The 20,673-nt window shown below is 37.6% G+C and overlaps 1 protein-coding gene across 2 annotated transcripts in view; it reads left to right on the top strand.

The window, feature by feature from the left end:
- The window catches only part of LOC145998686 (trehalose transporter 1-like protein), an 85,993-nt gene extending 67,575 nt beyond the window's left edge, over positions 1–18,418 (top strand). The window contains exons 2-4 of one of the 2 annotated variants that reach the window (XM_083135155.1): positions 1,755–1,875; positions 3,745–3,880; positions 16,264–18,418. In XM_083135155.1, the coding sequence (XP_082991281.1) occupies positions 1,755–1,875; positions 3,745–3,880; positions 16,264–17,537 (1,531 nt within the window). In that variant the 3' untranslated portion in view covers positions 17,538–18,418. Of the gene's footprint in view, positions 1–1,754; positions 1,876–3,744; positions 3,881–16,263 lie in introns of those variants that run through there. The other variant, XR_014443335.1, reaches the window with a different exon arrangement.
- Positions 18,419–20,673: the final 2,255 nt, after the last annotated feature.

Below are 20,673 nucleotides of genomic sequence, written 5' to 3' on the forward strand. Positions count from 1 at the left end.
CTGTTCACGAAGTTCCTGGATATTCCTTGCCTGGCGTCTAGCTACACGAAGACCAATGGTATTTCATAGGTTTTCTATAGGATTCAGGTCCGGACTTCGTGCTGGCCAAGACAACAATGGGATTTCCCTGGGTTGAATCCAAGCCATTGTTGCTGGTGACGTGTGGCAAGTCGCGTTATCCTCCTGGAAGACGAAGTACACGTTGTGGAGTTTCTGGGCGGACGGGAGCATGTTATCTTTCATTGTTTCCATGTATTCTCGTGATTCCATGGAGCTAGGAATAAATCTCAAAATCCCGGTCCCTTCAGCAGACATGCATCCCCAGATCATGACTGATTGACTCCCACCCTGAACACGAGACATTCGGGGAGAAGTTTCTCGGTTGCTGTCCTCCGAACTCTCACTTTTCGGGAGCTGTACAGCACGAATCTCGAATTATCACTGAAAAGGACCTTACCCCAATGTTCCATGGACCAGCTTCTTTTATTTTTGCACCACTTCACACGATTTCTCTTATATACATTGTTGAGCAATGGCTTTTTGAGAGGAGCGTAAGACGCAAGTCCACATTCCCCAGACGACACGAAATGGTAATCTTTGAGACCCTTTTATTAGTGTAATATTCAAATTCCCTCATTATCGCTGGAAGAGGGGCTTTACGGGTAATCTTTGCCACTCTCGCGATTAGCCGGTCCTCGCGTACAAACGTTATCCTGGGACGGCCGCAGCGTGGTTTATCAACCACTGTACCTTGCTGCTTGAATTTGTTTATTGTGTTCGCCACGCAGGTTTTACTCACATTCAATGCGACTGCAATTTCTCTGAGACCTATTGCATCTGTACATACCAATTATTTGCCACGAGCACAGAGTTTTCCCCCATTATCACATAGCTTGCGATTCAAACAGCCTGTTTATTATCAAGCGTAACGAAAACAGGTTTGGACTTGCACAATGCTGCTACTCGAGATATGTCTTTCTGCGCCATCTATTGGCACACGTTTCAACTAATGACAGATAAAATTTGTTCACTCCAGCGCAGTCGCTGAGGAAGATACTGTTATCTGAAGACCTCTCAGTTTTCGATGTATTTTCTTTAATTTTGCGAATTTTAGAAAAAAAATACATAAAACACGAGAAAATATTTTTTGGATTTTTTTTGCGCCAAAACCTTCGTTCTTGTTCAACAATACTGGAAAAAATTCAGTACTTTCATAACGACGTCGGTTACATGTATGCACATTCATCTATACTTCAAAATGCTGGATTTTTCAATTAAGAAATTTGATTTTCCACTTTCGTATCTCAAGAACTACCAGACGTATACACATATTTTTTCGGCAATATATGCCTCACACACCATATTACTTCCATACAATTTCACTCCATATTTGTACCAAAAACTTTCGGTTAGGATTCATTTATATGAAATAAGTTGGTGGTCTTAAACTTTTGGTAGGGACTGCATTACTGACGTATTGCTTTGTTTCTTCCATCCCGAACAAACCATGTTAATACTATAGGAGAATAGCTGTAGTTAAAGCTAACTAACTTGTGGAAGAATATCTAAAGAATATCTTATTCATTAGACGACGAGAAGGGTGTACGAATATTAAAGATATACAGGTTTGAACATAATATACTTGTAAAATGTTTCTTCAATTTGTTACAATTTTTGTGTGTCTGCATGTGTCATTGTACATATTTAAATTATCATGAAATCATCTTAATTATATGCTTTTTTTCTCTTCCCAGTGATCACTTTGTGCTGGACAGCAAGGCTTTAATCCAGTCTGAAAAAGTGGAGATCAGTCCTTCAGGAGCGACCCGTGTGCCTGTACCAGCACACCGCAAGAGGGGGAGCGCCTTGAGACAGGTGAGATCAAAGACTTTTCTCTTTAACTTTCAGTAGATCTGAAAATATTATTTCACTTACAGGTTGTTGATTGATTGATTGTTCTAGTTTATTTTACTTCGCTTTTTTGCCACTTTTGGATAATTCCGAAGATGGGGATGAGCGATGATTTGATGAAAGATGTATATATACTCAGAAACACCCATGCCCAGGCCGGAATTCGAACCCGGAACCCCTGGCGTCGTAGCGCGATGTTCTAACCACTCTGCCACGGGGACCGGCACAGTCCGTTGAAGTTAATATGGTAATAGGTAATGGAAATGATATTAAAGAAGAAATATAAAGCAGACTTAATTCAGGAAATGCCTGTTACTTTTCACTTCATAAACTTTTATCTTCTCATAATATCTAAGAAACTAAAAGTTAAAATATAGAAAACAGTAATTTTTCCAGTAGTATTACATGGATGTGAAATATTAAAAGAGGAACATAAATTAAGAGTATTTGAAAATAAAATCCTTAGAAAAATATTTGGACCTAAAAGACATGAGAAGACAGGTGAGTGGACAATGATACATAATTTTGAACTGCATAATTTGTATTCATGTCCATATGTTATTAGAATTATTAAATCAAGAATAATTAGGTTGGCAAGCCATGTGGCACGAATAGGAGAGGAAAGAGTAGTTTACAGGATTATTGTTGGGAGACCTGATGGTAAGAGACCTGTAGAAATTCCAAGACGAAGATGAAGGGATAACGTTGAGATGGACCTAAAGTAAATTGGTAAGAATGGGAAAGATTGGATTTACTGTGTATCTTTCTCAGCATAGGGACACATGGAAGGCTTGTGTTGCTGCAGCCACAAACCTTCGGTATTTTAAGTAATAATTATATTTTAGTAAAAATACCACACTTAAAACAACCTTTACTTGTATGAATGTGAAGTGACAATAGTTGTACACTAGCATTCAATGTTAATTGGACTTTATCCATTGTCTGCTGCCTCTGCTTCCACTTATTCTCACACTGAGTTTTGAGAGAACTCCTTTTCCCGCGTTTTCATTCATCCTCAATTCGACTAAAAGACCAAAAATTTGTGTAAAATAAGAAAACTACAAAATTATATAAGAATCATTATATAGTCACCCGCAATAAGAACGACACTTTGATCTTGAAATAACTAGTTTCCATTATATGGGTTGACTAACTACAGCGATGAGTCAAGTTCTGTGATCGCCGTTGAATTAGGCCATCACGCAATGCAGTATTTCAGGATCTGACGTACGTGTCTCACACTTGAAAGTACCGTACACTACAAAGCAATTTCCATGCATTAGGGGTAAGCATATATTAACTATATAGCAATTCGTGACCAGTGCTTCACTAAAAAGTAAGTACTGTATTTGGAACAAGACAAAATGGACCGAAGAAAAGAATGGTCAGATGGGCCAAATTGAACTGGACCTGCAGTGTAAAGTGGATTCCGAAGCGCTGTACAAAGTTCCTCCGCCGAGGATCAAACCCGGAACCTCCTGATCAACAGACAACAGCCATCAGGGAGACCCACCTCCTCAATGGGAAATGAAGTAGACTTTCTTTTCAAAATAGTTTTGAAGATAAAATCCATGTAATATTTTCATTACTTTTTATACTATGCAAATCTTTCACCTTTAATTTTATGTAAGTTGCAACAACGCCACATAGCATAGCACCCTTTTGTAATATCCTGAATAAGACCATTCGCAGTGAATTAGATTTTCAAGACACCAATTGCTACTCCTCTAAAAGACATATATGTATAGGCTTCATAGTCTAGTAATTATGGTTTGTCAAGAGAATCTAAAACTTTATTACCACAAATGTGTTAAAGCTAATGTTCTCCTTTAGGTAATAGCTGCATTCATCGCTAACCTTGGAACCATCAGCACAGGACTGACCTTTGGATTTTCAGCTGTGGCAATTCCACAACTAGAACACCCAAACAGCACGGTGCCAATAGACGAGGATCAAGCATCGTGGATAGGTGAGATGTCTTAGTAGTTTGTAAGTTAGTATCAAGGTGAGGTAGAACTGCAATTCTCTAAAAAATTAATGTGAATTTAATTTTTTTTTTTCTTAAAGCGTTTACGCTTTTCACCCAACGTGCTACTTGGATAGTTAAGGCAATTAACATCCTCGTTTATTAGGCTTGCAACATACCTTAGTGAATTTCCCACGCTTCTTGAAAGTCTAATTCCTTACTTTGCAGAAAATAGACCCTTTCCACACACTCTTCTTTCTTCCCACAGTCCAGTACTGATTTTCTCCAACAGTCATATACAGTCCTAGAAATGTTATGACCCTAAGTAATCCAGAGATGTCTTCCATTAAACCGGCCAGTTCAACTTGTTCTTCGTACACATAGAATGTTCCAAACATCATGCTTAAGCCTGATTACATTAGTGATCACTAAACGACCAACTATTTCATGCAGCTAATTACAACTAAGTGTCCGAATAAAGTACGGAATGCTCGGAAAAACTTATCACATGCCCTGCCCTGTTTTACTCAACCTTGCTTTCACCTTTCCTGTAGAGCAACCATCTTTCCTGCAAAGCAACCATAGCAATATTAGGTCTCTTAAAACTATGTTTTAAAATATCCCTTCCGCCACAAGACCAAACAAATAAAAAATATTTAATGTTGTACTTCACAGTGTTAGTTGCACTATTGTTTCTTTTGGGACAAATGCAAGTTTAACAGTTCTGCCATTTTAAGGTTTCGTTTTTCATTATGCAAACTTGTGACTGTGCACGATGATAATATGCATAGATATATATATTCAACAATGCAACTAATATTTGTATACAGTAGTTATCTCAAAATGAACTTGTCATTATAAAGACAGCATTTACTTAAAAATATCCTTGAGTACCACAAAGAATGCCTGAAATATGTAAATATTTTTATTCATGCATTGTGTTTTGAGAGTTTCCCAAAATATATTTGTAAGAAACGTTGTCTTTTTTAAAGTCACTGATTTCAAACTTCCCTTGAATTTTTCATTAAGTATCCAAGACGTTTTGCTGGCGGAAAATGGAAAGAACTTCACTCGACTTCGGTTGAAGAGCATGTGAAGTCATCAACTATTTGATGAAAGAGGTACGTGTATTTTCTCTTCATTATAGCTTAAATTTTAGTTTAGAAAAACTCTCATGCTAAGATTGACTTTAAATATGTTAATTTTTAAAATGTTTATTTTATAATATGTATTTTGAGCTTACTGAAGCGAATATGTTTACATTTTAAGCGGTCATTGAAATTTCATAAATCAGTTTACTTTTTCTTGTTTCAGGTACTCACATCGTGTGCGGTTTTTTCGATATCACAGAGCTGATGTAGCCACAATGCCAACACCCAACTTCTACAGTTATTTCGCAGAAATGTATCGAGATTTTCTGCTTAGATAGTCGATACGAATGCTTTTCAGAAATATTGATTGCAAATAAGAAACATCTGCAGAAACTATAGTCTCGACGAAATTGATACCTGAACTCTTCTTCGTCAGATAAGTCTATATGAATTGAGAAACAGAAGCATGACCTTGTCGCCAATTTTGTAATCTCAAACATCGTCAGACAGCAATACCATATATCGAAAACTTTCAGAGTCATTGTTGGCTGGAACGAAACTTCCTCAGAAGACTACATTGAAGTTTTGGAAGATTGAAAATACGTAAGCTTGTACCTTTGAAATATGAGGTAGGTAAAATACTACTAGTTGTAAAAACCAAATTTCTGGGAAAGGTAGGACAACTGGCGTTTTACTGATTGATTTGCGGGATTAATGGATAGAGTTGTTTTGTGTTTGGGCATGATTTCTGGAAATCTTCCACGATTGCTGAGTTGTAATTGCGATTAAGTATTGTTTAAAGAGCACTCTTAATACTCAGAATGTGGTACCTAGACATACGTACACTTTGCATTTTCCTTCTATCCTTCCATCCTTAAAGCTATGAAATATGAAAGAAGTTTTAACTTTTGTACCTGCATTACCTCAGTCTTGCACTAATTTTTAATGGCAGTTGTACCAAGTGTTAGTTTGCTGCGTCACACACAATTGAAAATACTATCCAGTGAATTATAAAGGCAACCAGAAAACTTCAAATGGAAAAAAAAACAAACAAAACAAAGAAACACCTTTCTGATTTTGTTTGTAATCTGCTGCTGTCCATCCAGTCCAAAGTTAACATTCTTGAAATAATCTCAAAATATCATGCTGTACAATACATGCTATAACTTCATTGATCTATCATAGCAACTGATATATTCTTTTGCACTTGAAACCAGTGTTGATTCAATACCCTTGATGTATGTCAATCTTAGTGTAATGTTGCTTGTTTCTATGCGAATGTTCATTGTCCATTCATCTGTAGTCAGTATATTGACTTGACATCAATGCACCTATTGCGTGAATTCTTATTTTTTATGCAAATCAAGTTTTAAATGGGAGTTACCAAGAACCTTTTCTGTCTTTCATCCTATTCTACATATTCATTCAAAAGTTATATATGTACATATTGCTTATTGCCTGTTAGTAAAATAATAACTACGAATTTTTACTGAATTTAAAGGGCATATTTATTACCTATAATTCTGCATGTACTTGCTTAACCGCTTTCACAATATACTTTATCAAAATTATAATCTTCGTAATGCATGTTGCTGTCAACAAGTAGATACAGTGTGCATTAAAAAAGTAATTAAACTTACAAAATCAATTAATGAAAGTAAACACACTCTCTGATAATCATTACACACATAAGGAGTGTTCATTCCAAAGATTGTTTTTGAAAGATTGAGTAACTTTATGTAGTTTATATATCGCCAATATTCCTACATCGAATGTAGGTAGACATTGATACCTAAACAGTATTGTAAGATTCAAAATTTATAACAATTAGATCTCAATATGTTTGATATCACATACATAATTATAAATGCATATATAATCAGTGGCGTATTTTGAGTTTAAGACCTGGGCAATTTCACCATACTATAGTGTTCTAAGAAATGTGCTGGAGAGGGGAGGCGCGTTCTTCTCGTCTACGTTATTGCGATACCATGATAACTCATTTTAACTCACCTGATGACACAAATTAATATGCAGTTGCGCCAGTAAATCAACACTACTATCGGATTAAAAATTTTAGATACTCGAGTTTGTACTCCAATTAAAAATTAACCAGTTGACCTACATATAAACGGGTTACATAAAAAATTAGCTTATTCGATTCTGCGTTAATCTATGCTAACCATTTTGATTTTTCGAGTATGCCTTCTATTTTTTATCGTCGTGAGAACAAAAAAAGGGCCGTTTATTTTAGTTTTGCAAATGATCTCTATCTTTAAAATTCTGTAAATAAATAACGGGTTGTTCGATCGTTATGAAATTTTAGTAGGTTGCAGTCAGAAAGATTTTAAAGACAATTATTAATTTTCGAGTTTTCAAAATTTCTCAGTTAAACCAGTTATTTTCACGCCGAGCAAATGGTGTCCATTACCATAGTTCATAAACTACTCGCACACGGCACAGCACATATTAATCATAAAAATATAATCCAGAGCTGCTGCTTCACTACACACGGCCAGTTTCCTTCTAATCTATTATCTTCTTGTTTCCTTCCATCTTAAAAGACAAAATGTATCTTTGGCACATTAACAGTTTCAAGTGTGTTTTCCATAGTTTAATCACGGTATCACCATATTTAATCGCCTTACTGATTTTCAGAGATGTGTTTCAAATTATTTGACTGCAACGAATATTTAAGATCAAAATATCTAATTTTAGGCACTTGGTGTGGTCAGAACATTGATGATTTACCGCTCCACTCTCGTCGTTCTCAACAACGCACTATATTGGAAACCTTTCATAATCAAACTACGTTTCTTAATTTCCGAAAATGTAAACTAGCATCTCGAAATGCTTGCAACGACCTTACTCAAATACAATAGTAGATTAGGTGTCCAATATAGTCACTAGGCTTCACGTTTTGCAAATAACCTAGCCAACCTAGATTATATATACGAGAATATACTCTAGGTTGCCTATATATATGAAGGGGAATATAACAATATATATATATAGTAATTATCTGAAGGGTCATATTGGAACAACATGGTTTTAAGGATTTGTATGCAGAAGATGTATACAGGGCGTTTCTGGGCTGATGATACAAACTTTCAGGGATGATTGAGAAGGGCACATGTATCAATTTGAATAAGGAACCCTGGTCAGGAAACGACTTAGTCAAAAGCTATAACCGAAAATCGGTGTATGAAGATGTAATACTTTTATTACCTGCACAAGTTTCACAATCTGCTACATTCATAACAGTTGTTCAAAGTGGCGTCCTCCAGCTTCCCTGCAGGCATGACATCGTCGCACAAAGTTCTAGCATACCCGTTGGAACAACCCCGGGGTCGTTCGAACAATGTCACAGGCAGCGAGAATTCTTGCCAGGAGATCCTCTTCAGTCTCGACAGGTGTCTCGTACACAAGACTTTTCACATGACCCCACAAGAAGAAATCAACTGGGTCAGATCAGGTGACCGAGCTGGCCACGGGACAGCTTGTGCAACTTATGCAGGTCATAAAAGTATTACATCTTCATACACCGATTTTCGCTTATAACTTTCGACTAAGTCGTTTCCGGACCAGGGTTTTCTTATCTCAAATTGATACATGTGCCCTTCTCCATCATCCCTGAAAGTTTGTATCGTCAACCCAGAAACACCCTGTATGTAGCATTTTAATGTCCATTAATATAAATGTAGTGCCTTGTATTTTATACATTAGTAATGTATCCCAAGTATGTACAATATAGACAACATCCAAAATCAGTTTGTTTCAACAAGCAAAAATATTTTGGAAAATTTTCCTATCGCAACATTCTGATGACTTTTTCTCGTGAGTTTACCGTATTGTAGAGGGAACGCGCTATATCTGCAAGCTAACACTGTCACTGAACAATGCATGTGGATTGTTTTAGTGGGCGTTTCTTAGTAACCAGATGTTAGAGAGGAGTCGTGTTTGGTTGGCAGCTGTGCCACTTCCATCAGGTTAACCTCTTGCAGTCCATCCGCCCACTGTTCACGTGAACAGCCTAGTTTTGCCTGCGTATGTGCACGTGACTGAGATTTTACTTGCAGAAATCAACGAAATACTAGATTGGCACTCAATGTACCACGTTGCCTCTTCTCTGAATAACATTTCGTAAATCAGCTCTTCAGAAAGGCATACAACGTGTGCGTCACAAACAGCTTTCTGAGGAGCGCTTTTCCTCATGAGCTAATTTCGTGGAAACATCAGCTTAAAATAGCTTTCTGGAATCCACGAAGTTGACAAGTGTTTGAATTGTCATACTAGAAGAAATTACATGAAATTAAGGTGATTGATTCTACTTGAAACAACGGAGATTTATTGCCTAGCCAGAGAAAACAATGGGTCATACATAGAGACTGTTTCGCTGTATTTCATCATATCTGAAAAGTTAATTATGCTCAACGGAAAGTGCTTACTCGATGTGGAAGTAAGAATCTCACATGGGTATAGGCCTACGTTGATTCATCTTATTAACCAATATTCTAAATATAAAGTTTAGAATAAAGCTGTAACTATTAGGACCAATATGCCTCCTATTTTATGAATCTACCACTTTGGTTTGATAGAGCACACATCTGCTTTCGATTTCTAGTGTCTTATCATTCTTTCTCTACGTGTCTCTATATTCATTTTACATTGTTGTATTTCTTAATTGTTATACAGATTCTTTATTCTCCATGCGATAATTTATGTACATATTCTACATGGTGGAATGGTTAGAGTAGCACGCTATGACGTTGAGGGTCATGGGTTCAATCATCTATTTTATCATTTATCCTCATTATTGTGATATCCTACGGGTATAAGCGACGTAAAGTAATATAAATGAAAATAACGTTTCTCTTCCGTGTATTTGTTTCGTCTGCTGTCTTTGGATTTACCAGTCTAGCCTTATTCTCATGCGTTGTTGTTCCATTGTGTTTGGCTTTTTTGTTTTGTGTTCATCGGCACTGCTTGTTGCCCAATTTTCAATGTTGCATTTCATTATTTTCTTTTTATTCTAAAATATTTTACATGTCAAACTTACGCAATATAGTTTCCATATGTGAGCTATAAACTTTATCATGCTGACTTGTAGCTTATGTATTTCAAATAACACACATTTTCTGTTGTTTTAATCTCCGTACTCAAGTTAAAGTTAAATAGTGTACGTGTAGTCTTTGTGATTGTGTGTGATTGAAAATTGGTACTAGAATTCAATATATTTCAACTGACACTTCTTGGTTTAAATACTACTTATATAAATATTATAATAGTAACTAGAAGAAGTAATATTGTAAAATAATGGAGGATCACGCAGTAATGATGTCCAAATTATATGAAAAGGCGCCGAGTTATAATAATTTGTGGTAATTACTCGGGTATAGTTATCTTATTTTGGCATTACGAAATGACACTCTGCTTTTAAAACGTGATCATCAATGCAATGGCAGGGAAGTAGCAGAAACTTTGCAAAGCATCTTCATTTGTCAATATGTTCTGTATGTAGCAATGTCTTCAGTTGTAGAAACATATGATTTAACCAAATATGATATTTTTACATTTCCACTGAAATATGTTTTTCACGTTGGAGATATTAATTAAATTAGTCAATAACGTCATATTTTGTCTGGAATTTGTTGGAGCCTTTGTGTGTGGGTAAATATATTTCCACGTGAAGTCATTGTTAAAACTGCTGTGTAGTCGTTTGTTTGTTAAAGGGTTATGTAAGGTGCTGACATTGCCCTTGTGACATTTTTCATTCTGCATATGGACGTACTTGCCTGTCTTTAAGTGCTTGGTCCTGGATTTCAACCTTGTACTCTTCATCCATGACACAGCTAAAAATCTTCGAGTAAACCGTGACGCACCATGCAGTGAGTAACAAAACGCTGTGACGCTATCCAAATATTTTATCTTGCTAAACACAATAGCCGTCAGAAGTGACGAGACAAGGTTCTGTAATGCATTAAAAGGTAATGAATTAAGTAGTCGTCATGGTGAGATGTTCTCCGCAATCTCAACAAAAAGAGAGAAAATAATTTGGTGGTGAACGACACGAGAACTATGAACGTCAGTTAAAACGTGAGATCAGCGCACAGATTCTTGAATCCTCTTTTCTCAATACAGGACAGAACGATGGAATTTGCTGCCCACGATTTCAAATTTTCCCACAGAAGACATTCAGTGGACATCTCTTGGTGTCAAATATTTATAATAAAGCGAATTCTTATCAAGTACATTTTTGGTTTCACCTCTAGAGTCAATACTTGACTGATAGATGTACCTAAACCCGCTGGCGTACGCAGAGGGGGACTTAAGGGGCTACAGTCCCCTCCGAATGTTTTAGAAAATCAACATTTTCAAATAAAAGCAGTGAAGAACTCTGAAAAAAACGGAGTGGTAAATGCAAACCCCCCTTAAAATAATCCCAGATTGTCATTTTTGAGAGTAGAAAGTTCGTCCTCTTGAAAGCAGCTATGTACTATCCGCCTTTACAATTTCAGCCCCTCCCCAAAATATATTGTATGTCAGTGCCTAAACCTGTCTCTAGGACATGAGAGATAGTTGTTCTACGTCGATGGCATTTTTAATTGTGTGTTTGTGACATGTGTTTTTCTAGCATGAAAAGAACCGAAATCATGACGTAATACTAACAAACGTTTGGAATTAATTTTCAAGAGTGAACAGGATTTTCATTCGATTGTAACGTATGGAATATTGTATTTCTCAAAATAGTTGAAATCTTACGAAATTACGTATAATGCACACAACTATGGGAAGGAACTTTGGATCAAATCTCAATGAAGTAATTCAGCGACAAACCTACTTCCAGCTGGGAAAAACGTTCGCAAGTTCTGTAAATGTTTCATGCCGAGATTCGAAGAAACTTTTGCTTTCTCTTGGAGCTGCAAGAGGATCAGTGACGACTAATTTGGTTGTATGTAAATTACTCCTCAGAATTTATTGCTTGCAAGAGGATGACAGCAAGTATGCATCTCAAATGGTCACAATGACGTTAGTAATACGTAATATGTAATCTAATTAGCATGTTAAAGGATATGAATAATCGTTTTCTTATACAGAAAACAAAAGAGTGGAATTTTGAAACCGGGTTATTCATTTCCAATCTAACTGTATTAAGACTATGCTGACCGCTTTGTCCCTCAACAATAAAAGCTGAAATCCATTCGAAGGTCAGGGTGAATGCGAATACCGGAGTAAGACACGCGCAGTCTGACGAGTTATTGCAGTAACAGAGTTACCATCAATCGGAAGTGTTTGATGTTTTGTGTCAAGTACGAGTAACTACTGTGCATTCACAGCGTATCACGTGAACTACGTACCATTAGTTGATGTTTGTTTTTGTCACAAATGGAAGAAGGTTAATGAACTTCGCTTTCCGACTTTTGCCAATGCACACAGAAGAGAGCGCATGTTGCCAAAGAAGTCAGACGATGGACGTTTCAAAAGGAAGGCCTTTTGAAATACTTGGCAGGCGAAAGTTTCGTTCGCACGAACATTATGCTCGGAGGCAAAGGGCTTTTTTTTGAATATGAATAGATTGTCTGGGCATTCAAAGGCTGTCCGTTACCGTTGCATTCTTAACTTTCTCTAATCTTGTAAACGAATAATACAGACCCACAAGATTAACTGTAAAATCACCTTTCCGGAATGAATGTCCAAGCATGCGTTTCAATATAGATTAGGTATTTTAAACGAGGATAGCATAATGAATGTTCTGCAACAAGAATAAAGTCTATAAGTAGAATGTTCGTATTAATGCTTCATCGTGCTTTCTTTTATTATTATTTTTCATTTGACAAAACTTATCATGCACTGGCTAAGCTTGTCTTATCCGGTCAGTCACACGGATTGTAATATAACATGGCTTTCTTCTTAGAGAAAAGTATCATTACAAAGATACGAAATCGAGGAAAGTTAGGAGCAAATAAATATTTGCAAAACAACACCGAAAACAGTGAAATCAGAGCCTCCCCGATGGCGCAGCGGTAACGTCGTCGCCTTGTAATCAAGGGGTCTCGGGATCGATAACCTGTGGAGGCACATAGTAATTCGAATCCCACTATAAACTGTAGGTCCAGTCCCGATTAGCCTTACTGTGCATAAAGTGGACTTAAAACACCAACTCAATTAATTAATATAGAGAAATCAGTAACGAGAGAAACTAGAGAATTTACATACTCCAACGCTATTACATAAGTTCACAGAACCACTTCTCTCGTCTGGTACTGTAGTATCAACTGTGGACTCACATTTTTGAACTTTAAATTATACTTCTTGCACGCACATCAGATTAAGGGAATGTTTTCTGCTCTAAGAGAGAAGCCTCGGGGTGCTATACTTTCACGTCATTGTGTGCATCCACTGCAGTATACCGACAGTGTGCCAGGATATTAGTTCCAGTTCAATATAGTTTTACATACGTTACCGTTAATTTAACCGAAAGCATTTAACGAGCACATAACTAAAATTATGTACTACCTTATGTAAAAGAATAAGACAATCGCCCATATCTTATCCTGAATTCAAACGCAGGACCTCCGATTTGACGAACACAGAATCGGTTTAACTTTTGATTACCGAGACCATTTTGCCATGCAAGCCCCCCGGGACCGGGCCAATTTTTAGCAAAATGCAGAGTTTCATTTAGATGACTGTAGATCGGAGGCTAATTGCCCTACACAGACGAATGGAGTTCCGTTATACACGGAATGAACCATAGTTTCGGACTACATACAATTATGCACATTGAGTGTATATATGGATACGGGGGGAGGGGAAGAACCTGAAAATTCCAAACTTGCTGGGGAAAAAATGCCCCTCCCTGGACAACAAAGTACAGGACATTGTCAAAATACACGTGGAAATGATCGCAGGTATGTTTGGAACAACAAAATAATTGCACTATTATCATATGAGCAATAGAACACGACTTCTACCCCACAAACGAAATGTCTCTGCGTGAACCACTAACTCAAGCCTCGGATTTCAGAAAACGCAGAGTTAGCTACATTGAAACGACTGTAGATCGGAGGCTAATTGCCCTAGACAGACTACTGAAGTACCGTTATTCGCGGAATGAACCATAGTTTCGGACTACATACAATTTTTGCACATTGAGTGTATATATGGATGTGGGGGGAGGGGAGGAACCGGAATATTCCAAAATTTCTGAAAAATACCCCTCCCCTCCCTGGACAACAAAGTACAAGACATTGTCAAAATACACATGGAAATGATCGCAGGCATGTTTGGAACAAGAAAATAATTGCACTATTATCATATGAGCAATAGAACACGACTTCTACCCCCCAAACGACTTGTCTGTGCGCCACTGACTCCGTTTCAAAGAAAGCCGCCATTTTCCCGCCTTTTTATGGAAGAAAAAGACGTGCAAGAGTCTTTACGCTGCAATATATGTGTTAACAATAATATAAAAGAAGAAAATCGCAATTCCAGCGAATAATAGCGACTTATGACGTAAAAACTACGAACATGACAACATATCTTTTAAAAGAATTCGGGTCCCCGGGGGGTTACAGGAACATATCTTTCAAAAGATATGTGGTAAACAAAAGGTTAGAACTCATTGTATAATACCAAATCCACAGAGTTATTCGAAGCAAATAGTTCGATTCCCTCTATGGTTTTTTTTAATTTTTTTTTGAGTTGGTGTTTTAAGTCCACTTTATGCACAGTAAGGCTAATCGGGACTGGACCTACAGTTTAAAGTGGGATCCGAACCACTACGTGCCTCCACCGGGTATCGAACTCGGGACCTCTCGATTCCCTCTATGGCATGGAGCACATGTTAGCCATTTCATCCAATTCACGAATCGATAATATGATCGAAATCTTCACGGTTTAATTTTAATGAGTGGACATAAAATAACAAAATACATAAGAAGATATCGTAGTAAAACTAGTTAAAAGTCCAGTTCTTATAATACGGTGATTGACATTCCTTATTAATATCATCGTTGCGACAATAAATTATAACATTCTAGTCAGGAGGTATCAAGTTCAATTTGTGATGGAGATCAATTTTAGTGATTAGAATGTCAATATAAATGTGCCGATTTGGTTGTGATTAGCCTGCGTACATAAACTCTGCGTATACCATATCGCGTTACACTTTTTTTTTTAAGTATACTGCTTGGTTCCCATATACGAAATATGACCACAATCTTACTGTGCATAATTTATTAACAGAGGAAAAAGAAAGCGAAAGTCTTGTTCATCTAACTTAACTGCTCTCTCCAAATACATGACTGGTTCCTTTTCGACTGCTTGTTATTTCGACTTCTTGTTACTACAACGGGTTACCTTACAAAGTTGTAACTTGAGGACTTGATTGTCGATGTACACTGTTCTAAATCCCTCCACGAAGAAGTTTCACGTTTTAATGACAATATGAAATTGGTAATCGCGCGACTTAACGAATCGTGAATCGATGATGTCAAACTCAAAATAAGGGAAAACTTTTGTTTAGAGCATTGTTCTTCATTTTCAATCTGTGTATCTTCAAACAAATAACATTTAACTTGGACGTCGATTTCAGCTGCTTCGAAACTTTATTATTTTTTAATTTGCAAGTAGCCCACAGTTGCAGTAATATCATCTGCGTCAATTGTATTAGATACAACTAAATGAATAGGATACATTTCATAAACTGTGGGTTCCATGTAAAGATGAAAGTAGCCGTTTTATGTACTCTTGAATCATCATCTTAATATGCAAAATATTAATATTGTTCTGTTTAGACACTCATAATTATGTTGAGTTGGACTTTTAACCACTGTTTTCAGTTTCTATGTCCCTACTTTTCTGAAAGTCTCTGAAGTAATAGAAACTAAGAACAGTGGTTAAAAGTCCAACATCTCATAATTACATCTTAAGTGTTGATGATTTGCTAGAAGCTGAAAGGGGTTCACTTGTACAGTCGGCGACATTAGTTGTTTCAGCCCAACGTCAACAACAAAATGAACTCATAGTTTTGTTTACTATTTAGGAAGTTACATTCTAAGAAGGTTTGCAGTTAGTCACATTTGGTGTATAATTTCTCGATTATGTCTTTATGGTGTAAATTTAGGGTGAAATGTCCTTTCTCTGTTTAACAAAAACAACTTTTTTGCCGGCTGTACATCTGAACGTATTTCCCATTGTAGATGATGTGTGAATAATTCTATTTGTCTACATGTTTGTTGCATGCGCCTTGTGCAATATTTCAATAACAAAAATTAATTCTTCTTTATGCAGCGAGCTTGTCTTCCATAACAACGCCAATAGGATGCTTGATGAGTGGCTTCGTCATGGACCAGCTGGGCAGACGGACCACCCTTATCCTCCTCGAAGTCCCTGCCGTCATCGGGTGGGTTCTGATTGCCTTTGCCGGAAACGTCAGCATGATCTACGGAGGCAGACTCCTCGTGGGGCTCGGATCGGGGATGGTGGCTGCACCCTCTCGCGTCTACACCGGAGAAGTGACCCAGCCGCACCTGAGAGGGACCCTGGCGGCTCTAGCCTCTCTTGGTGTCTCCCTGGGGGTCCTCGTGGAGTATGCTCTGGGGGCTGCGTTGGCGTGGCACGTCGTGGCGGCGATCAGCGCGGTGGTCCCTCTGCTGGCGTTGATGATGATGATCTTCATGCCGGAGTCCCCCGGTTGGCTGCTGTCTCAAGGAAGGGAGGGCGACGCCAGGAAGGCGCTTGGGAAGTTCAGAGGCCAGACGTGCGACGTCAAAGAGGAGCTAGACGATCTCATACGATTCTCGGAGAAGAACCACGTCACGAAATTGAGCTTCGGGGAAACTCTGAGCGCCTTGATCCAGCCGTCCACCCTGAAACCGTTCGCCATCTTGGCGTTTTACTTCTTCGTCTATCAATTCTCTGGCGTCAACGCCATAACCTTTTACGCGGTCGAAATCTTCACAAATTCAGCTTCGAACCTGAACAGTTACACCGCGACTGTGATAATGGGTGGTGTGAGGTTCACTTTTACCTTGTTGGCGTGCGTGTTGATGCGCCGGTGCGGGCGGCGACCGTTGACGATGTTCTCCGGGATCGGCTGCGGACTTACCATGATCGGTCTCGGATCTTACATGTACTTGTTGGTGCAGTGGGAAAACGCAGGGGAGGAACCGGTGCTACGTTGGTTCCCGGTCGCCTGCATATTTGTGTTCATCGCTTGTTGTACTGTTGGGTTCCTCGTGGTTCCGTGGGTGATGATAGGTGAAGTGTATCCATCTCAGGTAAGGGGTATAATGGGAGGACTTACAACGTGCACGGCTCATCTGTATGTCTTCACGGTGGTGAAAACCTTTCCTTACCTCATCCATTCGGTTCAAAAGTACGGCGCCTTCTGGATCTACGGAAGCATATCCTTGGTAGGAACCATCATTCTCTATTTTCTTCTTCCGGAAACCAAAGGAAAGTCTCTGGAAGAAATCGAAGATTACTTCTCAGGAAGAACCAATACGTTGAGCAATAACAAGCCAAAGTTGTTGCAAGCCGGTAAAGGCCAAGCTCTCCCCTAAAGTTCTTTCTGTTTCAGTATGGAAATCAATGCAAGAAACCACTATAGTATTTTTTTAGTATTGACCGTGAATAGTATTGATTAATCGTTGTGTGGTCTTACACGGTATGTTTTTATGTGTTCTTATTCATTTTCGTTTTTCTTTTTTAATTTCGATTATAATTAAATTCTTTTTACATCCAATCGTGTACAGTATTATCAGAAACTTGATTTTTTTTATTTTACTCACCAGATGTGTCACTTGGAGTAATTAATATGTGAATTTGTTTTTTATCTAGCTTTAATTGGCATAGAAAACATTGAAGAGAGAATTTTCATCAGAAACTCTTTAAGTTGTAATGTGTTATTGGTTTTAACTTACAGAAAAAAAACAACTAAAATTGCTTTTTAGTGACCATATTTGAATTTGAATGTTAATATTGTGTCTCCATGAATACATTTTAATATGTTATATTTCAAACTGAAGGTGAAGCATTTATAGATATTTTCTTCAATGCTATTTGCTTCAAACGAAAATACTGATGCATTATGGGTTAATTTTTTGCTGAAGTTTGTTAATATATATTGTGTAAAAGTGTCGTGGATGGAAATTGAAATGTATATACAACGCCTCAGGAAGGCTGTGTGCACATTGTGCTCTTTCTGTGATAATAGGTTTAGCAATCTTTCCAAAAGTAATAGATGCGTAAGGTTTTTTATATATACATTTTACGTATTAACAGTTTGCAAATGTTTTGTATCTTTTAAATAAATCTCTATATTGTGTTCTATAATATTTTGTTATATATTGTCTCAAAAAGAAATATTAATGTGACTTGTTTTGACTATGAAATGGATGTACATTACATTCATCTGATGATTGATTGTAATAAATTTGTGCTATATTTATCTTGTTTTTTTATTTAGTAAATGTGCATGTATACTTAATTGATATGATTTAGTTTATTTTATTTCGTGTTTCTGCCACTTTTGGCTAATTGCGAAGATAAGTATGAATGATGAGAGAAATGAATAAAAAAGATGAAGAGACAAACACACATGGAAAAACACAACACAGATCCCATTGAGTATTATACGCCAGAGCCTCGTTAGTGCAATCCAAGGTGTACTACGTGGAAATGAGGTTGACATTTGGGTCACCCCTTACACTCCTATACTTAATTAGCATATCACTGAAAATATATCAAATTCGAAGACAAACATGTTTTGTAAAATTATATTTTAAAATTAGGAATATTGTTCCAAAACACACTGGGAAAGTACAATTACACAAATTACGATTCACTTCTCTCCCTTAGGGTGTCGTAGACAGGATTTTCTTTCCGGTGTGAATCGACTTTCGAAAGTAAAATCACCAAGTGAGAAAATAATACTGATGTAACAACTTGTAATGTATGTGTATGTCACTAAGTAGATTGTGACTGCTGCATACTTAAAATACTACTGCTTGTTTACTCTACGTTACTCCAATTGCATATAATTTCATAAATGTAACACTTCCTCCAGCGAGATCTGGATGTCACTCTGCGCGTTCATCGTAGTTATTGTGCTGCCATCTGTTATCGAAATATTACCACAAAATTGCCTTTAGTACTCCCTTAAGGCGTTCTAAGCTAAATATTTTTGAACAGTTTTGCAAATTTTCGGGAGGGCTTTAATGATAACAGTCCCCTCAAGTATGAGAAGAAAATTTGATAGATTATTGCATCAATATTACTATGAGCTTGGAATTTTTGTAATAAAATGTTTAAAACGCCACCAATATTTGGGGGTTGTATAGAATTAATGTGTACACTCTAGACAATTTCTTCCACCTGTTCAAGCGGCTCCGGCGCCCACCCAGCGTCGTATAAAGTGGGTACCTGGAGGAAACACTGTGGGGTAAAGGCGGCCAGGGATGTGGTGCTGATCACATCACCCCCATCTTCGGCCGTGATCAAGAAAGTGTGGAGCCCTAACTCCACACCCCCTGTACGCCTTCATGGCGTGGTGCAAAGCACAGGAGAGCACTTCACTTTTTTCTTTTACTAGACAAACCTTAAATGTGGAATGGTAAACATGCATATTTACACAATGTTATAATAGGTAATAAGGTATACTTCAATTGATAGTGTGTTCTTGTATTTATATTCTTATGGAAATTTGATCCGTGAAGTTGAAATTGATAGATGGTGTTAAGAAAGAATCAAACGTACATGAGCATGTTGACTGCTTGCAGTAGTGCTTTTCATACACATGTCGTCAACGATATATCGTCTCCAGATTTTGTATATGTTGACTTCATCGTACATAAATTGACCATTTTATGTGTGTATACAATAATTGTTCTCAAAAATGAATTGCCCTCGTGCTATCTTACTCCGACAAATCACATTGAAAACTACTGGTATTTGACAATTGATTGATTTGGTTTATTTTACTTCACCATTCTCTCATTTTTGGCTAATCACGAAGATTAGGAACAGTGATATGATGAAAGTGATGGATGGACACTCACGAAGAACACCCATTCGGAGGTCGAGATTCGAACCCGGGGCCCCTGGCGTCGCAGCGCGCTGTGCTAATCACACCGCCACGGGGATCGGCGGAATTTGATAATCTTGAGCTTTACTGAACATCGTTTCTATCTTCAGGAATTGGTTTGCATAATGTTAATTGTATATTTTATTTTTAAGTCGTTGTATCTCAATTTGTCTGAAATACCGCCGATACCAGCGGAACCATTTTTAAATCGATTTATTCTCATAAAATATTTGATATCTTGAGGTGAATTGGGAATCGGTATCTGTACAAAAAAAAATACCCCGCCTTTAAAGTCGCCCTTGTGGGGGGGGGGGGGGGCTTGATCGCATGAACTTAAAAAATGACCGAGATCGAGAATGTGTCGGGCCTACCCCCACATCCCCTAAATGTGTCTTCTGGCACGGTGCTATATGCACTGAAAACTTTACCTTTACCTAACCTTAAAGTCGCCCTTGACCTTTGGCCGGCAGCAGCAAGTATTTCAAGAAATAACCATGATATTCCAAATCATAGGCGTCCGCACGGGGGAGCAATGATGGCAGTTGCTGCTGCTAATAATCTTACTTGGAAATTTAGTGTAGAGAAATGTTGTTATAGTTATTAAACAATATTAT

The sequence above is a fragment of the Lepisma saccharinum genome, chromosome 14, assembly GCF_977018435.1.
Source record: "Lepisma saccharinum chromosome 14, izLepSacc3.1, whole genome shotgun sequence".
Taxonomy (NCBI): Eukaryota; Metazoa; Arthropoda; class Insecta; order Zygentoma; family Lepismatidae; genus Lepisma; species Lepisma saccharinum.